Source organism: Sander vitreus, chromosome 21, assembly GCF_031162955.1.
Source record: "Sander vitreus isolate 19-12246 chromosome 21, sanVit1, whole genome shotgun sequence".
NCBI lineage: Eukaryota > Metazoa > Chordata > Actinopteri > Perciformes > Percidae > Sander > Sander vitreus.
In genome coordinates, this window is record NC_135875.1 from 4,153,037 (window position 1) to 4,172,361 (window position 19,325).

Sequence of the window (19,325 nt, forward strand, 5' to 3'; positions counted from 1 at the left end):
TAAATGTTTTCTCAGCACCGATCTTATCACACTTTTATAACCGGCCCGACTCTGGCAGCCCTGGAGCTGTGGAATCTAGGGGCGAGACGACGAGAGAAATATTTCTTAAGTTCATACTTTGATTAAAGTTGGAATTTCACTCCCCTCCCGTGCTCCTCCTTCTCTCCCTCTTTCCCTCACTTCGCCCTTTTCAGACAGTCCGCGCTATTAGACAGTGGCTCATTGTCCAGAGCTGCCCAGTGGACTGAGAGGAGGTTCAATAATGCGGGGATACCGTTGAAGCAAGAGGGCTGACACGAGGAATCCTCTCAGGACCTCTCAGATCCTGATGAGACAATGTAAACAGGTGGCAAAGCTTCAATTTGAGTGCCAGCTTAATCTTTCGATTGTGAACACTCGGTGCACGGCCTTTGAAAAGCAAAACAGAAGACGTACTTCTTTTAATATGGCTTTTAATTGAGCTTCTATCTATTTATGTATCCGTCTGTTTATGCATTTTAGCCTCTGGTGTTTCCTCACTGTAAATTAATATTTATGACAGCCTTTCCTCTGCTCTTGTTTTTATTTTTAGTGAATGCTGTTCTTAAGTGTTTTATTTTCTACAAAGCCACGAATCGCTTTGTGTGATTTTTGTGAAGCACTTTGTGTTAAGTATTGCGTGTGTGAAAAGTGCTGTACAAATAAAGTCTGATTGGTTGATGTATTGATGCTGTAAAGTGTAAACAGACTCCACAATGGACTCAGGCGCTGACAAAAGGCCACCTTTTCTCTCCCCTGGGCAGTTTAAATGCACACACCCAGCAGGTATATCGCTTTGAGTTTCAACCTGACACCTCGTATCTTTGTTGTCTCTGTACGTGGGCTAAAAGCTCACAACAGAAACATGGTAAATTAGAATTTGTACAACACCCAAAGGATGGATAAATACTGAGTGTGTGTAATTGGAGATGCAAAGAGAGAGAGAGGGGTAGGAAAGGAGGGTAGGAAAAGGAAGGGAGGAGGGATTTTTAGGCAACAGACAAGCCAAGTTTCATGCCATGCTTCGAATCCAAGGTCAGCAGGGGACAGGGAGAGTTTACACAGTGGAACAGGGTGGGAGAAAAAGAGAGAGAGAGAGAGAGAGAGAGAGAGAGAGAGAGAGCGAGAGGGGGAGGAGTGAAAAGAGGGAACAACAGCAAACAGACTCGGAGAGAAAAAATAAAGAGCAGGAGAGCCACTGCAGGACAAACAGCTCTTTTAATATAAGGGGGGAAGGAAGCTTGCTGTGAGGATCAAATGACAGAAAACACAGAGGGAGAGTGAGAAAGTGGAGGACAGAAAAGGGCTGGACCCATGAAGTCTCAGTTTGACTCAGAACAGAGCAGAGGAATGTCAAAGTCTGCGGGCCTCGAGTCGGGAGAGACTACAGGTGTGACTCTGCGACAGTGATGCGTTCAGGTAACGAGGCCGTTAGGAGAGGAGGGGTTGTTCGGGTCAGCAGTCTGAGGCGAGGTGGCCGGCAGGGGACACCGTCTGTCTTCTGCTGTCATGGTTCAGCTGCAGTCGGAGAGGAGAGGTATCTGTCGATTAGGCGGTCTGACCACAGGTAGGTCCCTCACCCAGGAACCTGTCTCACCTGTCTGCCTATGTATATCAGAGGATTTGAATACAAAATAGAAACCGGAAGGAAAATTAAAATGATCTTTTCAGGTGTCAGGAGGCACGCAGAGTGTATTTGCAAGCCTGTTTGCTTCATTTTAAAACAGTGTTGATCTCCCAAAGGTGTCTGTATTAAAGCTGCAATAGTGAGATGTACACTTACATTTTGTGTTTTCTCTGCACTCATCTTAATGTTAACAATGCTAGCAGCATGGCTGTAGGGACGGCAGTGTTTGGTCCAGACTCTCAACAACTATCAAATGGATTGCCATGACATTTTGTACAGACAGTCATGTTTCCCAGAGGAGCCGAGTGACTTTGGTGATCCTCTGACGTTCCATATCCATGATGTTGACGTTTATGCATTTTTGTGAAATTTCTCAACACCGGGCTTACAGATACGGTGGCTGAGACGGTTCAACAAAAATACAAAAGCCACAACACAAACGCAAAAGCTACAACACAAATGCAAGAAACCATGTTACACTTACTTCTCAAACATACAAGAACTTTCCTCCTGCTTATCCGCCGGCTCCGTTTGTCAACAACACGCTCACTTCCGTTGTCGCTGATATATTTGTGTTGAACCTTTTGTGTTTGTGTTTTGAGTTGTAGCTTTTGTATTTGTGTTGTGGCTTTTGTGTTTGTGTTGATCCGTCTTGGCCACCGTATACAGACCTTTCAGTAACAGTTCCACCTCGTCGTCGCTCCAAGATAATAAATCCCTGCTCTTACTTTTTCATCGTTGTTGTTCTTTCTCCAAAGTATTTTCTGTATTTTCAACTTATACATCCATGATTTACAACTGCAGAGACGTCAGGCAATCTGCTTCCTCTTTACGCACATGCCCAGTGTGTGTGAATGGTCATGTGATGTGTGTTGTCAGGCGTGTTAATATGGACGGAGATTACTTCTGCTACTGAAGCTAAAACTCTGTAGATGTAGCCTAAGATGCTTTTAGTAGTCCATCTTCAGAACATTGTAGTTTTACCACGACAGACCCACATCAATAACATCGGCCGTTCCATAATTACCGTGCCGAGTGTAAGTGCAGTCAGTTCTCTGAGCACTGTGGTTGTCTTTTCCTAAGTCCTTATGAATCCTCCTTCACATCTTTCCAAGACCTTAGGGCATTTTCCATCAAAGTAAAGGAAAAGTGTTCAGGAAAAGACATAGGACGTCATATTCTTTGACTATTCGACAGCAGCCATGGTCTCCAGAGGGTGACCTCCTGACCTTTCCTCTAGCACCACCAGCAGGTCAAAGTATACATTTATCCAGTAAAATATCTCAGCATTTACTCAATGGATTGGCACCAAATTAATAATCACCATATGATAAGTCCTAATGACTTTGGTGGTCCTCTGACCTTTCCTCTAGCACCACCATGAGGTTAACATTTGTGGGTTTTCTTTTTAATGTTTTGCCATAAAATTTGGTTAAGATATTTATGGTACCGGGATGATGAATCCTAATAACTTTGGTGACCTCTTGACTTTTCATTTAGCGCCACCAGCAGGTTGACATTTATGGTTTTGGAGTGAAATGTTTCAACAAAAATTGGATGGATTGGGATGAATTTTGGAACACACATTCATGTTCCCCTCGGGATGAAATGTACTGACTTTGGTGATCATCTGACTTTTCATTTAATTTTAATCTGTCCAATGCTTTGGTTTATGACCAAAATAATGACATTCCAGCCTTATCAGTACTTTGGGGCTTCATACTAATTAGCAGCATGCTAACACACTGACCTAAGATAGTGAAAATGGTAACATTATAGCCTACCTGTTTAGCATCAACATGTTAGTATTTAGCTCAAAGCTCTGCTGTGCTTACAGTAAGTCTACAGCCTCTCAGTGGCTGGCTGACTTAGTTATTGTTGTTCCGTGTACTTTGTAAATCCAAAGTTGACCATTGAACCCTCGTAGCTTTCTTATCCAGTCGGCTTGTGTTATTAATTACCGTTTGCTCTGGTGTGATTTCACCTGACTCATTTACAGTGTAAGGATGTATAAGCATGGGAAGCAAAGCCCTGAGACTGTGGGTTTTCTTGGCTTGTTCCTCATGCTGTGAAATCCAAATGAGAGCTCTGCTTGTTCAGGAAGTGTTTCTTGCTTTTTGGAAATTCAACTCTCAGCTGTTGAACTGTCATTGCTTTATATCGGCCCGGCTAACATGACCAGAATGGCGTCAGTGAAGGTCAGCATCATGTCGAATTCTAAGTAGCTGAACTCAGAGACCTCGTTTCTGTCAACCAGAAGCCAGAAAAGTAGTTCCCTTTCAGCTCAGAGTGAGATAACATGCTTGAACTATTATCACAGGATAATTCAGATGTAATACGTTTTGCACTTCTGAACTGGTTAAAGCTTTGAGGGGGCTTAATTATGAAGTGATAACAAGGAAGCGAGGAAGCTGGTAAAAAATTAGATTTGTGAAGTGTATAATCATGCCAAATGTTGTGTTTGAATATGAAATGATTTGCATACATTCTGTTATACTTGATACTAAATTAAAGTCAAATATGGGCTTTGTTTACAACTGCATATTTATTATACCTTCTATTTCTCCATCAAATCCTCTTTCATCATCCTCTCCCATCCACTCCCCATTAACCATGCATGCTTTTTTTATTCGGTTTAATTAAACAGATATTTATCTTTCTTTTATAGTAAGCTACTTTCTTTTGATACGCTTTACTCTTTTCATCTCGCCCTTGTGTATTTTCCTGTCTTAAAACCTCTGATCATAAATCCGTTTCCAACTCTGATTTGTGATCAGCGCTGCTCAGATCAGAACAGTATTATTACATTATTAAAATACATTGTGTTATTAGTTTTATTATTATATCCCCATCATTCTTTGTTCCTCCTTTAATCCCTTTCTCTCTTTCCTTTTCAATTATTTACAGATCGATATAATTTCTCCCCAAATGTTCTTCATTTACCATCTTTCCCTTCCTTTCCATAACCTTTTTCTGTCCGTCTATTTGTGTCTAATCACTATGTCTGCCCCTCACACCCTCTCAGCAGGGACAAGGCCCGCCTGGCGACAGATTCGGAGCTGGACCAGGACCTCAGTGAACGACTGGGTCTGGACAGCAGCGAAACCCTCACCAACGGCAGCCACCGTGCTGACGTGGCAGCCGCCAGACGCTTGGCCAAACGTCTCTTCAACTTGGACGGCTTCAGGAAGTCCGATGTGGCGCGTCACCTCAGCAAGAAGTGAGCTGCTGTTTTCTGTGTTGTGGCTTTAAAGCGTAACTCTCGCCAAAATGCAACCTAGGGTCTTTTTGTGAATGTACCCGAGTCAAACTTTCGTTTAAAAGCATATTTAGGACGGAATTGTCACTTTTAAGATTTACCGTATTTTCGTTTTTCAGTCAAATGGCCTTTTGAATGGGAGTGCTAGGGGCACTTTTATGCTAGCCTCAAAATAGCTATTTTTAAAACACTAAGAAGGCTCGACACAACATGAAACTTTGCTCGAAGTATCACCAAGGTCTCTACACCTTAACGAAAGCATTGACAATATTGTTTATGTACATAAAGTTTACTAAAAAAGGTTTTAAGCAACTTGTTCTTCCGGTCACCGTCTATCGAGCCAGTCAGAAATAGTCGAGGGAGGAGAGTAAAGATGAAAAGCTCCAAAAGCTTAGTTCCATATAAATGCACGGATAATTCGTTGTTTTGTCGTTAGTGAAACACAATATTGACCTTGTAGTTGAAAAAGGAGCCTCATATAAGAATGACATTTCCTCCTATGGAGTCCGTTCATTCGCATTCGGAGATCGCCTGTTTTTGACTGGGAAAATGGCGGATAGTGTAAATAACAACTGCTAACGTGAGTTGCTCAAAACCTTTCTTTTTAGTAAACTCTGGGTACATCAACAATGTTGTCAATGCTTTCGTTAAGGTGTAGAGACCCTGGTGATACTTCAAGCAAAGTTTCATGTTGTCGAGCCTTCTTAGTGTTTTAAAAATAGCTATTTTGAGGCTAGCATAAAAGTGTCCCTAGCACTTCCATTCAAAAGGCCATTTGACCGAAAAACGAAAATACGGTAAATCTTAAAAGTGGCGATTCCGTCCTAAATATGCTTTTAAACGAAAGTTTGACTCGGGTACATTCACAAAAAGACCCTAGGTTGCATTTTGGCGAGAGTTACGCTTTAAGTGTCTGAACATCTCAAAAGTGAGGTTCTCTGAAGTGTGCTTGTCATGTTGTATTCATGCATAATGTAATATTATTATTCTGTTGCTTCTTCTCATAGCTACCACCCTAAACACCCAGGAGACCACCCTAAATAGACAGGCACCAGTTAGCTGGTGCTAGCAAGGCCTGCTAGCCACACGACCGTTCACAACACCCTAGCAACAACTTAGCGACCAACTACCTACAGCACTTGTAACGCCTTAGCGACCACTAACAGTAGCATCTATCTGCTACACACCCAACTTGTTACGTATACTCTAAAACTGCAGTGTCATTTGTTTTTGGAAAAATCTCCTTTCTACTGCATCTTATGTTTAGTTAATGAACTCTACTGGTGCACATTCAGTTCCCTGTACATTTAGTGTACTCCACTTTACATTCTGCCTACAAAGTGTTTTTGAGAAAACAAAGATGTTTTTTCTACATCTGCATTCTTGCAGCGCTGCTCGATCAGGCCTTCAGTCTGTCAGCTGCTTGCTCGTGCTGATGAGAAAAAAATTGGGATTAAAGGGTTTCCTCACTTTTTGACAGATGCACCCTGGGAATATCCTCCCTTTTTCTGTTGTGTTTTTGTTTTCTGGCCTCCGGTCTGCATCTCCGGCTGACTGACTGACAGCCCAAACTGATTCCTTCCTCTGAGCTGAGAAAGCTAGCATTTGAACGTTTGATTGACATTTTGTGCTTTTATGTTCACTTTCTCAGCTTTTTGTTCTTTTTCTGTTATATTCTTCCTTATATGTCATTCTATATCTCCTTGTGTGTCTACAGTAATGACTTCAGCCGTATGGTAGCAGAAGAGTATCTGAGTTTCTTTACCTTCACAGGCCTCGCTCTTGACCAGGCATTGCGGTGAGAACACAGAGTACATACCTGCAATTTTAAAAACATATAAATACAATACATATTCAATGTATTTCTTATGTGAAATAAAATATTCCTGCCAGTTTGTTTTTCACATAAAATAACTGCAAAATGTTAAATGTATGTCAGGCACATGACCAATCCATTGTCTGGAAGTTGTTGTATTTTTAAAAACAAAAAACAAAACATTCTTGTGATTAAAGACTGGTTTGAAATGATGACCGCGTGTCATCTTCCCCTCACATGATTTTGCGTGATGGTGGCTTTGATTTGGCCTCAATTTAGATTAAAATCTGCAAATATTAGAATCTTAGTTAGGACGTAGTAGAAACTCTCCACTGTTAAACACTGCTCTCTAGAGGGCAGCTTTGGTGTTGCAGTTAGAGTGAAATGACAGTTTGTACAGTAAGTACTATTGTTTAACAGAGGTTCATACTGTATTCCTTTTGTTTCACTTTTATTATATTTACTCAGATATTAGTTATACTAAGCATGTATCCTATATACTTTCTACTCACCTTCCCACTTATAGTTTAACACATTTGAGTGGGGTATAACCGTAGCAATCATGTGTTTTAGATCTGCTTTTTCCTCAGAAAATAAACAGTTGGTAACTAACTGTAAGGGTAGAAGTGCTAAGATCATTACTTGAGTTAAAGCAGCAAAGCAGTAATACTACTATGTAAAGACTAAGTCCTGCATTTATTATTGAAAAGGTGCAGACAGATATATATCGGGAAAATGTACTTCAAGTATCAAAAGTAAAAGAACTGATTATGCAGACTCCTGTCACCTAATTATACTACAACATTAAATATATTATACCATTATTGCTATTATTATTATTATTATTATTATTGTTATTATTACCAATGCATTAACATTCAAGCTGCATGTTAATGTTGCAACAGGTAGAGGTGGAACTCATTATAACTCTTTATATACCGTGTTAAGTGGTTCTGTAAGAATACATCATATTTTATAAGTTGTAAGTAGCAAGTAGATGAATATAGATAATTATAATGTAGTAAAACAATAAAAAAAACTTCCCTCTTAGTAGAAGTTAGTAGCATTAAAAGGAAACACTCAAGTAAGTGAGTTCAAAAAGTAGGCTGCGCTTCAACAATGGAGACATGTTCAAAAAGTGAACAAAGGTAGCACATCTCATGTTCCCAAGTTAAGGAGGACAAAATACTCTCATTTCACTTAATTTATTATGCTCACATCACAATCAATGCAGTCTGACGCGTTTATTTAGTATTTATTAGTATTTTGTCCTCCTTAATTTAGGAACTTGAGCTGTGCTACCTTTTTTCACTTAAGTAAGTAATACACTTGAATAAATGTACTGAGATACTTTCCAACTCTGGCAACTAATTACATTTGATAACATTCAAATAATATTTGAGAGTTATGTAATTACATGAAAAAAAACATGTTAATGAGAAAATGGAGCTCATAAACAGTAATGTAACACTGCATATTGTTTAAAATGAAATGCATCTTTATATTCTGTGGTCATTTCAATAGTTATGTTTTGGGACATTTTTCCAGTGGACTACAATGCTTGTTATATTGTTTTTAATCTGTAATGGGTAAGTATTTGGATGGATAAGATCTTTTGTCATTGTGTTTGTGTCTGCAGGACTTTCCTGAGGCAGTTTGCCCTGATGGGGGAGACTCAGGAGAGGGAGAGGGTGCTGTCACACTTTTCTAAGCGTTACTTAGAGTGCAACCCAAAAACCATACCATCAGAGGGTGAGTAGTGGTGCTATAGAGGAGTGTTTTAGAGGACCAGCAATGGAAAAATATATTTCAGAAGTTAGTGGAGAACAAAAACTGTTAAAAGAGAGTGGCTATAACGTGCATTGGTTTGCAGTTTCAAGGCGACCCAATGTGGGGCACCCTTACTTAATGCCATAATACTAGTGGAGGGTAACATTTTGTTGACACACATTGTATTTCAATATCTGTATTTTTTTGTTGTATGGGGGGAGAGAGCGAGAAGTAGACATGCAGCAAAGGTCCCAAGGCTGGAATCGAACCTGAGACGTTTAAGAGAATAGCATCAGCAGGCTAACTGTGGCTGATTTCAACATGAGTGACCCAGGGAAACATACATTAAACTTTGGACCTTGGGGAAATAACATTAAAGTGGCCATATTATGCTAATTTTCAGGTTCATAATTGTAATTTGAGATTGTATCAGAATAGGTTTACATGGTTTAATTTTCAAAAAACACCATATTTTTGTTGTACTGCACATTGCTGCAGCTCCTCTTTTCACCCTGAGTTCAGGTCTCTGTTTTAGCTACAGAGTGAGACCTCTCACTGCTGTAACATCTTTATTGGCAGTCGCACATGCGCAGTAGCTAGGTAAGATCACATCATCTAGCTAGCTGTTTGTTTCTACAACTTCAGTTAGTACAAGGCAGGATTAGCCAGGAGACTTCTTCTAAACGAGGGCACACTTCAAACTTGCGTGGAATACCTGCAGAATAGGGACATGTAAGTAGTTCTTTTGTAGATTATGGTGAACTAGTGTGTGTTGTAGCAGTGTTTTACCATTCAGAACAAGCTAGCATGCTTCGGTTAGCCACCTCGTTTCGGCTAGTGACGTAAAAAGGCCTGCCGATTTGGAACAGCTCACCCGGAGACTGAAGGCAAGATACATTCAGAAACTGTATCTCACTTTTTCCAAGTTTATATGCGTGTGGAAGCACCAGAGACACAAAATAACACCCCAAATCCCAGAAAAGGTGTTTTTTTCATAATATGGGCACTTTAAAGGTCTCCTTATTGTGTCATATTATGAGGAATCGAGCTAGGGAACATAAGACCCTGGTAACATTGATACACTCTAAGCTAACTCACTGTGTTCATCCTTTAGATGCAGTTCACACTCTCACCTGTGCCCTTATGCTGCTGAACACCGATCTACATGGTCAGGTGAGTAATCAATAACTAGTAATCCATGGGTAAAACAGAACCTACTATACTGTAAGTGTGCAGGTAACATTACTGCAGGTGTTGCAGTCAGGCAGAGGATAAACAAAAACAAGATGATGTTTTAAAAGCTGCATTTTACACAAATGCCCTTTTGATTAACTCTAGAGTTTGGGGACTATAAGCCTGGTCATCAGCTGATCTGCAGGTCTGCCTGCTGAGCGTCTTTCACCATCTTTAATGTGCTACTTTTATAGTCAGAGCCTCCCTTTGCAAATCTGGGCCACTCTTCTCAGTGAAAGTGCAGCTCTGCGGATGAATGATTAATTAAAGTGGCTGTAGAGGTGACTGGATAGAGGATCAGCTCCTTTAGAAGTTTCAACAAATGTAACAGATATGTATACTGTAAGTTATACTGTAAATTTGATCTTTGTTGTGACTGTGATCATTCACTACCATTCTCGTTATGACTATACAGGCCGTAACTTTTTAAATGTTTTGATTAATCCAGTAATAATTTCTTAAATGACAGAAGATTTTGCTAAATTCACATCATAATATCTCTGAACTCAGTATGGTGTCTTTAAGTCCAACAGTATGAGGTTTTAAAATGATACAAAAACTGTGAAAAGCAGCCAATCCTCACATTTGAGAAGCTTGAACATGCAAATGTTAAGTATTTTTGTTTACAAATGTCTTAAATTATTCCTTGATTATCAAAATTGTTGCAATTGTAATTGATTAATGGACTAATTGGATTAGGTATCAGTTTAAACTGGTCAGTACTAGTGATACGATTTTCAGATCTGATCTCAAACCAGTTATTTATTCTTTGCCTTTCTTTGAGAAAAATACTTTTCTACACACACGTTTTTCATTTAACAAATGAAGCAAAACATTAAGAATCAGAATCAGAAAGGGCTTTATTGACAAGTACGTTTTTTACACATACAAGGAATTTGTCATGGTGTTGTTGGTGCATGTTGCACATTCTCTAAATATAAGAAGGATAAAAAGAATATAAACATATACACACAGTATGTATTAATAAAGATAAAAAATAGAATGTAAAATAAATAATTAAATAAGTTAAACAGTAATAAAAAGGAACGGTACAACTTTAATTAGAAAGAGGTGCATGCTTTTACATTAATTAAACCTTGAATACAAATTTACTGAGTTAAATGAATTAAACCCAATCAAGGCGGCAGTAAGTGTTAAACAAACTTTCCTTTCGTTATTTTGGACTTTTACTTGAGTATTTCTACACTATATTATTGCTTTTAGTTAAGCAAAATATCTGAATACTTCTTACACCTCTGTGTTCACTGTAATTATGAAATACAAGTGAGTTTCTCTTTGTTCAGAACATCGGTAAGAGGATGTCGTGTACGCAGTTCATTGGCAACCTGGAAGGACTGAACGATGGCCAAGATTTTCACAAGGATCTGCTTAAAGTAAGCTCATGTCTAAAATAGCACACACACACACACACACACACACACACACACACACACACACACACACACACACACACACATGCTGTCATGCACAGACACACATCTCAAATGAGAGCGAGCAGACTGTGTGCCAGCATTGTATTGTCCCTCAGATATGTGCGACTGAGCCTGGCTGTCTGGCCTGCGCTCACTGCCAGCTGGCATTGCTCTCATCTCCAGAGGCCTCCAATCAGAAGCCTGCCGGGGCCTGCAACTTCCTGGTACACTCCAGCTACGGTGCAGGCTGAAAGACTAATTGTTATGTGATCTGGAGACGAGGAGACGTAGCCTGCCCTCGGGTATCTGTGCGCGAGTTCAGCAGCATTAGATTAGGATATTAGCTTAACCCAGCTGAGTTTGGCTGCAATAGATTGTAACCCATCAGACAGGGTTCAGACAGAGGCTTGGGGCCACATAATGTGGTGAAATAACCCAATCAGTGCAGGCTGTCTGTCCATTGGTGCGCCTAATTATGATGTCGTTGATTAGTTTTGTCTGCAGAGTGGTCCGTCAACATGCCACAGGGCCCCAGAGTGCAAGTCAACAAGTTGTGTTGGGGTATTTATAATTCATGAGAGAGAGAGAGAGAGAGAGAGAGAGAGAGAGAGAGAGAGAGGGAGAGAGAGAGAGAGAGAGAGAGAGAGAGAGAGAGAGAGAGAGAGAGAGAGGCGCCACATCATTCTGCTGAAATGAATTCCAAAATGAAAAGCTGTTATTAAGGGCAGATAGTATCCATGCGACTGAGAGCTAAGCGAGGCAGAGAGTGAAAGAAACAGTCCCATAGACGTGCATTAGCTGTTTTATTAATGCTAGATCCAGGAACAGTCATTTTAATCATGCCTTCCACTTTCCACAAGCTCTTTAAGTCTCTTTCTCTCTCAATGAGACTATTTTTTTACCCTCGAGCTACACTGTCGTTTCTCTCATTCCCTTGTTCTCTGAGTCTCTAAATGTTCTGCCGGCCCGCTCTCACTTGCTCCTTATCTTGGCTCTGTTAAGCTGCCGTGCAGTTTAATCTCCATCCTCAGGCTGTGTCTCACTGCTACCTTTATCTGCACTCTTTCACCTCCACCCAGTTCTGCCTCCCCACTCCTGACCGGTCATCTCTCCTAACGCTCTCTGTCCTCTGCTTTTCTTTCTTCTCTCCTGGATTGTGTCGCACCAGCTCATATACTGTACATGACTAAATTTGAGCATTATTTCTTTTCTATGTTCTTAGTTTTGTGCGCGATCACGGAAGGCTTGTATCATGTGGATGCACCAACAGTTTTGTTGTCATTACTTAACAGAAACTACGCACTATAGCTTTAAATAGTTATACTTAAATATTTTTTTTCTGTCCATACTGGCCATGAAGAATATCCATATGAGGCTTTAGCAGTCTGAGTTAGTCAAATAAAGTAAAAAATAAACAAATTCAAAATTTACTGTATTTTAGTACAAATACCCTCTTTGAAGGAAAAACCTTTCCCCGGGAAATACAAAAAAGATTTTTGTACATAAATTGTGATAAGCAAAAATAAGAATGTCCCACTGTAGATAGAAAGATGTAAGTAATGTGTAAATTGGTTGCTGGAAAACATCTGTAGGTCCAATTAGAATCTTAAGGTTGCCAAGTGATATATTAAAGTTACAATATGTAACTTTTAAATGTTTCTGAAACTGTGTAATTTTTCATCTGATGATCATAAATGACCTGTAACAGCAAACGAGACTAACAGTGAAAAGAACTCATATAGTATATATTAATGCCGTTGCCTGGGTCCGATTTTTCCTGAGAAGTCACTAAATGATTTACGACAGGTAGACGGCGCTACAGTCACACATTCTGAAGGGTCACAGATTTTGGCGTAACACCGCAAAAGTCTGTGATATTGTATCCAGCCAGGTAAAGGGTAGCAGGAGATTTCTTTATATAGGCCTAATTGTATTTAGGGCCCCAACGGTGCCGTGCACTGAAAGAAGGAACCTATTGTCCTTCGTCGCATTTTTGAGGGGTCATCTCCTGATATAGGCCATGCCTTTATCAGGAGATGATATAGACCACGCCCATTTCCGCCTAGACTTTTATGCACGAAAACTAACAAAAATTTGCACACGTCACAACTGGTTAAAATTGCAACGATTCAAAATAATTACTCATATGCACCACTAGGTGGTACTATTGCAGAAAAAACCTATAGGAAAAGAAAAGGCCCTATAACTCCCAAGCCGTACATCGCACATTCAAAAACCATATATCTTTGCGTTCCCTGGATCCAGCTGAATCTCCTGATATAGGCCATGCCCATTTCCGCCTAGACTTTTATGCGTGAAAAATCGCAATTTATCGAAAACCTACTTTGCCGAACTCCTCCTAGACTGTGCGACCGATCTGCACGAAACTTGGCAGGTAGCATCTCCAGACGGACCTGACAAAAAGTTATCCAAAGAATTTTTATAGGATAAAAATTGCACATATTACGCACAAACACATTTGTGTAGCTAAGTATGAAAACACCAACTTTGCCATATTGCGACCAAAATTATTGCTATCAACGCTAAACTTCTTGTTTGCCATGACCCTCTGGAGATGCCCCACACATTTTACGAAAATTGGCCACTAGGGTGCGCTACAAGTACATAAAGTTTATGCTCATGAACGGCTCATCTGATTTTTACAAAATTTTAAGGGTACCATTTAGGGCCACTCATGAGGACACCCCTACAGTAAGGTACTGATTGGTCAAAGTGGGCGTGGCATATGGGACCCTAATTGGTTTTAGCCATTGGGCACATTTTTGACGGCCTCAGTAAATACGAAAACTCTCAAAAATTGGCGCCCACATAAACACCTGGGAGCTTTGCGAGACTGTACAGCGATTTGGCCCAAACCTGTAAGTGGGCTCCATAGCGCCCCCTAATGCCTGGAAGACCTTAACTTGGACATAGTTGCTCCGATCTTCACCATATTTAATACCCATATTGCTCTAATCATTGCGGACATATTTCCTATTTACCTTCATTAGCTACGCCCAACCGGAAGGCAGCCATTTTTAATTATGCATTTTTCATGTGTTTTACATTCTTTCAAACTCGTCCTAGGCCGTGATTTCAATCTTCTTGAATCTTTGCAGGTAGTATCTGTTGACCCTCATGACAAAAAAGTTATCCAGAGAATTTTGATAGTTGAAAATTGTGCAAGTTACAGCAACTTCCTGTCTAAACAAGAAGTTGCGTTATCTTGGCAACAATTATTCTGATTGCCCCGAAACTTGACAAGGTTGTTCGTCATGGCCGGTTTAGCATCTGTGCCAAACTTGGCGTCAATCGGCCATTAGATGGCGCTGTTTTAATTTGTTTTAATTAATCAGCAAAATATTGATATATCTGTCTAACTACTCCTGGTGTGTGAGTCCGATCGGCACGAAAACTGGCATATAGACTCGGAGGACCCTCGTGACAAAAAGTTATCAAAAGAATTTTAATAGCTAAAACAATGCGCAAGTTACAGAGGACCAACTTCCTGTAGGTGGGTGTCAAAACAGGAACGGTTGCATCTTGCACACGGATATTCCGATGGACACACAACTTGAGACAGTTGTTCCTCATGTGCCAATGAGGCTGTGTGCCAAATATGGCGTCAATCGGCCTTTAGATGGCGCTGTTTTCATTTTTAAATAATTAGCAAATTCGCTTCGAGCGAAACATGCTTCTTTTTTTTAAACTCCTCCTAGAGCGTGAGTCCCATCTGCACAAAAATGTACACGTAGACTCGGTGGACCCTCATGACAAAAAGTTATCAAAAGAATTTTGATAGCTAACACAATGCGCAAGTTACAGAGGACCAACTTCCTGTAGGGGGCTGTCAAAACAGGAAGTTGCGTATCTTGCCAAGATTTATTCCGATTGACACCAAACATGACACAATTTTTTTTATTAATTGGCCACATTGCGATAAATGGGAAACATACTTTGTCTAACTCCTCCTGGCCCGTGAGTCTAATCTACACGAAAACTTGGATATAGACTCGGTGGACCCTCGTGACTAAAAGTTATCAAAAGAATTTAAATAGCTAAAACAATGCACTTATGGACTTAAGTTATGGAGGAACAACTTCCTGTAGGTGGCTGTTTTGTGGCAAAAGTTATTCCGATTTACATGAAACTTAGAATGTGTGGTCTACATGTGATGTTGTGTCTGCCAGTACCCCCGACTGCAAGAAGACGAGAGCCCGTTCATCGCTGCTTGCAGCTTTAATTTTATTTTATTTTGGAAGTTATCTTTTGTAGTTATGGCTGATACCGGGGCAGGACCATCACAGGAAAGAAGGAAATTAAGAAGAAGATCAACTAAAAGCTAAAAAGGAAAGTGAAAGACAGGCGAAACCGAGTCACACTCGGTCGGGCTTTAAACAGATGGAGACAATTATGGAATTGTAAATGATTCAAAAACGTCCCTGAATTGGCCCTCAGGTATGTAATATGTCTATTTCATGAAATAACTTTAGATTGCACGATGTGGTTGTACGTCAGTAGCCTAGATTAAATTAAGTCCCCCTTCCTTTTAGCTCCCGGTTTTTATTTATTTTCAGTCCATGTTTGTGTTGGCCTACTATTTTCTTTTCCCTTGTCTCCCTGTACTTGCGTCCGTGGGTTTCATGAATTGCACTATATGAATCTAAGTTATTACTACGTCCGTTGCTACAACAAACTCCTAATGCTTTGGCTCGGAACACAGAGACAGTGATAACGTTACCCAGTTTAGCTCACGAGACATCCAAAGTAGGCTAAGTTACTGTAGCAACACTTGAAATGCACCGATGCATCTGTAAATATTCTCTTATTGTAAATGAATGATTTTCTGTCTGAGCAAAACATTCATCGAGACTATATGACCTCCCTGTAACGCTACCTCAGTAATCTACAGTGGGAAATACAAGACCGTAAAGAAAGACCTTTACGACAACAGGTGTGGTCAAAACACTACCGCTTTTGTCCAAAGCGGCTGCTAGAATCAACACAAACTGAAAGTTACATATAGCCACTTTAAGCCTTTAGTGTCTTTAGTGTGAGCTGCGTGAAGTCCTCAGTCCTCAAGTGATGTCAGCGTTGATTTATAGGCTGAAGACTACGAGTTTGAAAATGAAAATAATCTGGAGGTGTGGAGTTAGAAAAAAATGAGGTTACCAGATCTCTGTAGCCCGCTGCTCATCTCTGCTACAGGATACATTAGCCTGTACTAGCATAACACACCTGAATCTCTGACCAAAGTGTCGGCAGCCAAGTTGCATTGTTGGAAATGTAGGCTTGATGTTATAACATAACATTTAACATGATTATTAAACAGTATTTGAATTGTGTGTCAGGTCAGATTTGTCAGTTATATTCCCTGTAACACTCTTCAGTCAGAACCGGTCACATATTAGCAAGATAGTTTTGTCACTTAGCTGCACAACAGTTACACTTGGCAGTTAGTAGGTGTAAATATTTAACAACTAAAACCTCTTCGGAAGAACTCGTTTTTGTAGTGCAACTTAATCGCAAAGCTTCAATCTCCTCTTTGTACCATTTCCTTTCTTGTTTATTCTATCCCTTTTTCTGTTGTCTCTCAATCATTTCCTGCAACAAAATAAATGCCATTCCTCTCCACCTCCCTCCACCCTTCCCTCATTTCCTCCACTTATTTCCTTGCTTTTCCATTTCCCCTGGTCTGTGTCTGGTATCTGTGTTTGTATGTGCTGTAAATACATTAGGAATGAGCCTTAGAAATCCGTCACTCTGTCTTCTTTTCTCCCTGGTGCTCGTTCTGCACAACAACTATAGCAACACACTCAGGTTCTGTATATCTCACGCATTGTCCCAGACTCAACACTTGTTTTGTCTGTCACCATTTCTGCAACAGCATCATAGCGACCATTGTGCTTCCATCACATCTTTGCTTTGTTTCTCTATCGTCCTTCTGTCCCTCTTTCCTTTGCCTTACCTCTCAGATTAAAGTATTTCACATTATCATCCAAACCCTTTTCTCTTTTTCCCCTTTTTCTATTCTATTTTACAGAAAGTTATTAGTTATTCATTTATTCTTTCTAATTTCCCATCTAGATCTTAATTTTCATATCTGTCTTTACATATTTATCTATACAATATCGTTTTTAAATGTACATTAGAAAGTATTTTTCACCAACATTGTCCTGACTCCACAGCAGTAAAAGAAATCTATTTTGTTGATATTTAGTTATTTTATTTTATTTTGGTGGATAGTCAATTCATACAACAATACGATGTAGCAACATGTCATTGATAAAAATGTCTCCCAGTCTGCATGTTTTTTCCTACAAACAGTTGGGTTTTTTGGCCGCCATGGAGGGTTTACAAGGTTGGAAAAAGAGTTATCTTCTCTTTATGAAAACCTTTATAAAGATATTTATGTCTTTCTAAATTGCACAGCAGCAAGTGTTTTATGTTTTTGTTTTTAGCAATGCTAGTCGCATGGCTCTTATTTAAGGCAATGTCTGTTGGTCGGTCCACCATTTTGGCCCAGACTGAAATATCTAACTATTTAACATATTGCTATGAAATGTTGTACAGACATTCATGCTCCCCAGAGGATGAACCCCAGTGACTTTGGTGATCCTCTGATTTTTGATCTCGCGCCACTAGGACGATGACATACGTGCTTTTGAGTGAAATATCTGAAGAACCACTGGATGGATTGCCATGGAATTTGGTTCAGATAATCATGGTGCAGAGAGGATGAAGCCTGATGACTTTGAGGATCCCTTCATCCTTTTTTTTCCTGTGGCACTACCTGCAGGTCAAAGTGTGAAATATGTCAGCATCCACCACATGGATTCACGGTCATGCTCACCTCAGTATTACTTTGATCATCCTCTGACTTTTCTTCAATACTTTGGTTTATGACCAAATACCTGCAAAAATAATTGCATTCCCTTTAGAGTCAGAAAATATTGACACTACACAAAATGATTTATACTTTTGATTATGAACTCAATAGAAATTTTGAACTAATTATAGTGCTTTTCAAGGATATTTGTTATGTCTTTCAATATATAATAACGACACACAGAGCAGAATTGTTTAATACATTTAATGATGCATTTCAGGCAGTCTTGGGCATACATTTTGGAGACAAACTGCATTTATTCAAAGTTATATAAAAGTCAATACTCTGCATTAATGTGGGCTGCATCCATCATAGCGCACAGTAAAATGTGATTATTTAAGACTGTGCCATATGTTGAGGCTTTACTCTGAGGGACAGGAGGAAACACTGCTGAGCCCTGTAGCTAAAACAATATCAGCTGCCTGGTGGACTGGAAAATAATAAGAGGGGCTTTGCATCCCCATGACACCTCCTGTCACCTCTGTCCCTCAGGTACACTACCCTCTGTCTCTCAGCATCAATTAGTTCCACCGTTTTTTTTTGCTTCTATAACTCTCGATTGTCGCTGATTCTTCCTCCTTAATTATTCCTTTTCTTTCTCTTTTGATTAAACCTTGTGATATGTTTCCCATTACCACCACAATAGGAGGAGCAGAATGGAGCAATCTCCTGAACTGAGCGTGTGCAGCTTTGGCTTCGAAACCCTCTCTTTGTTTGCAAATATTATTTATTTCTTTAAACAAATACACAAATGTGTACAGTGTATGCATATCACAGGAAAGATACTATGAAAAATGAAGAAAGACAAATTCAGCCCATTCCCGAATCCCTCCCCCAAACCACATCTAACAGCCGGTACTCGAACAAGCACACACAGTCTGGAGTTCAAACAAAGAGAGAGGTGCTGGAAGTTAGGTTAAAAAGAAACGTAATGTAAATACATACAGTAGATAAGTAAAAAGCCGATGGTAATCTCAAAATGAAATCAAAAACAGACGAGTAAGAGAAAAGGTACATAAAGAAAGGATATAACAGCCTAAATTATGTGACTGAAAATGTAAAACAGGGAGAGAAGGAGAGTGCTCCTCTAAATTGACTAGAGATTCTGAAAGTGTTCCAGGAAAGGCCCCCCCACACCTTTTTGAATTTGTTGTTGCAGCAAGTAATTGAATAGGGAATCTTTTCGAGGTTTAAACAGGAAATAATGTCCCTCAACCACTGAGTGTGGGTGGAAGCATCCCTCCATTTTAGCAGTATTGCACGCCTGGCCAGGAGAGAAG

General features: G+C 39.9%; 1 protein-coding gene across 2 annotated transcripts in view; it reads left to right on the plus strand.

Annotated features, from left to right (window-relative positions):
• LOC144536755 (PH and SEC7 domain-containing protein 1-like) overlaps positions 1-19,325 on the plus strand; it is a 79,908-nt gene that overhangs the window by 24,370 nt on the left and 36,213 nt on the right. Inside the window, exons 1-6 of one of the 2 annotated variants that reach the window (XM_078280021.1) lie at positions 1,180-1,585; positions 4,671-4,865; positions 6,622-6,702; positions 8,360-8,472; positions 9,605-9,663; positions 11,028-11,117. In XM_078280021.1, coding sequence (XP_078136147.1) covers positions 1,428-1,585; positions 4,671-4,865; positions 6,622-6,702; positions 8,360-8,472; positions 9,605-9,663; positions 11,028-11,117 — 696 coding nt within the window. In that variant the 5' untranslated portion in view covers positions 1,180-1,427. Of the gene's footprint in view, positions 1-1,179; positions 1,586-4,670; positions 4,866-6,621; positions 6,703-8,359; positions 8,473-9,604; positions 9,664-11,027; positions 11,118-19,325 lie in introns of those variants that run through there. The other variant, XM_078280019.1, reaches the window with a different exon arrangement.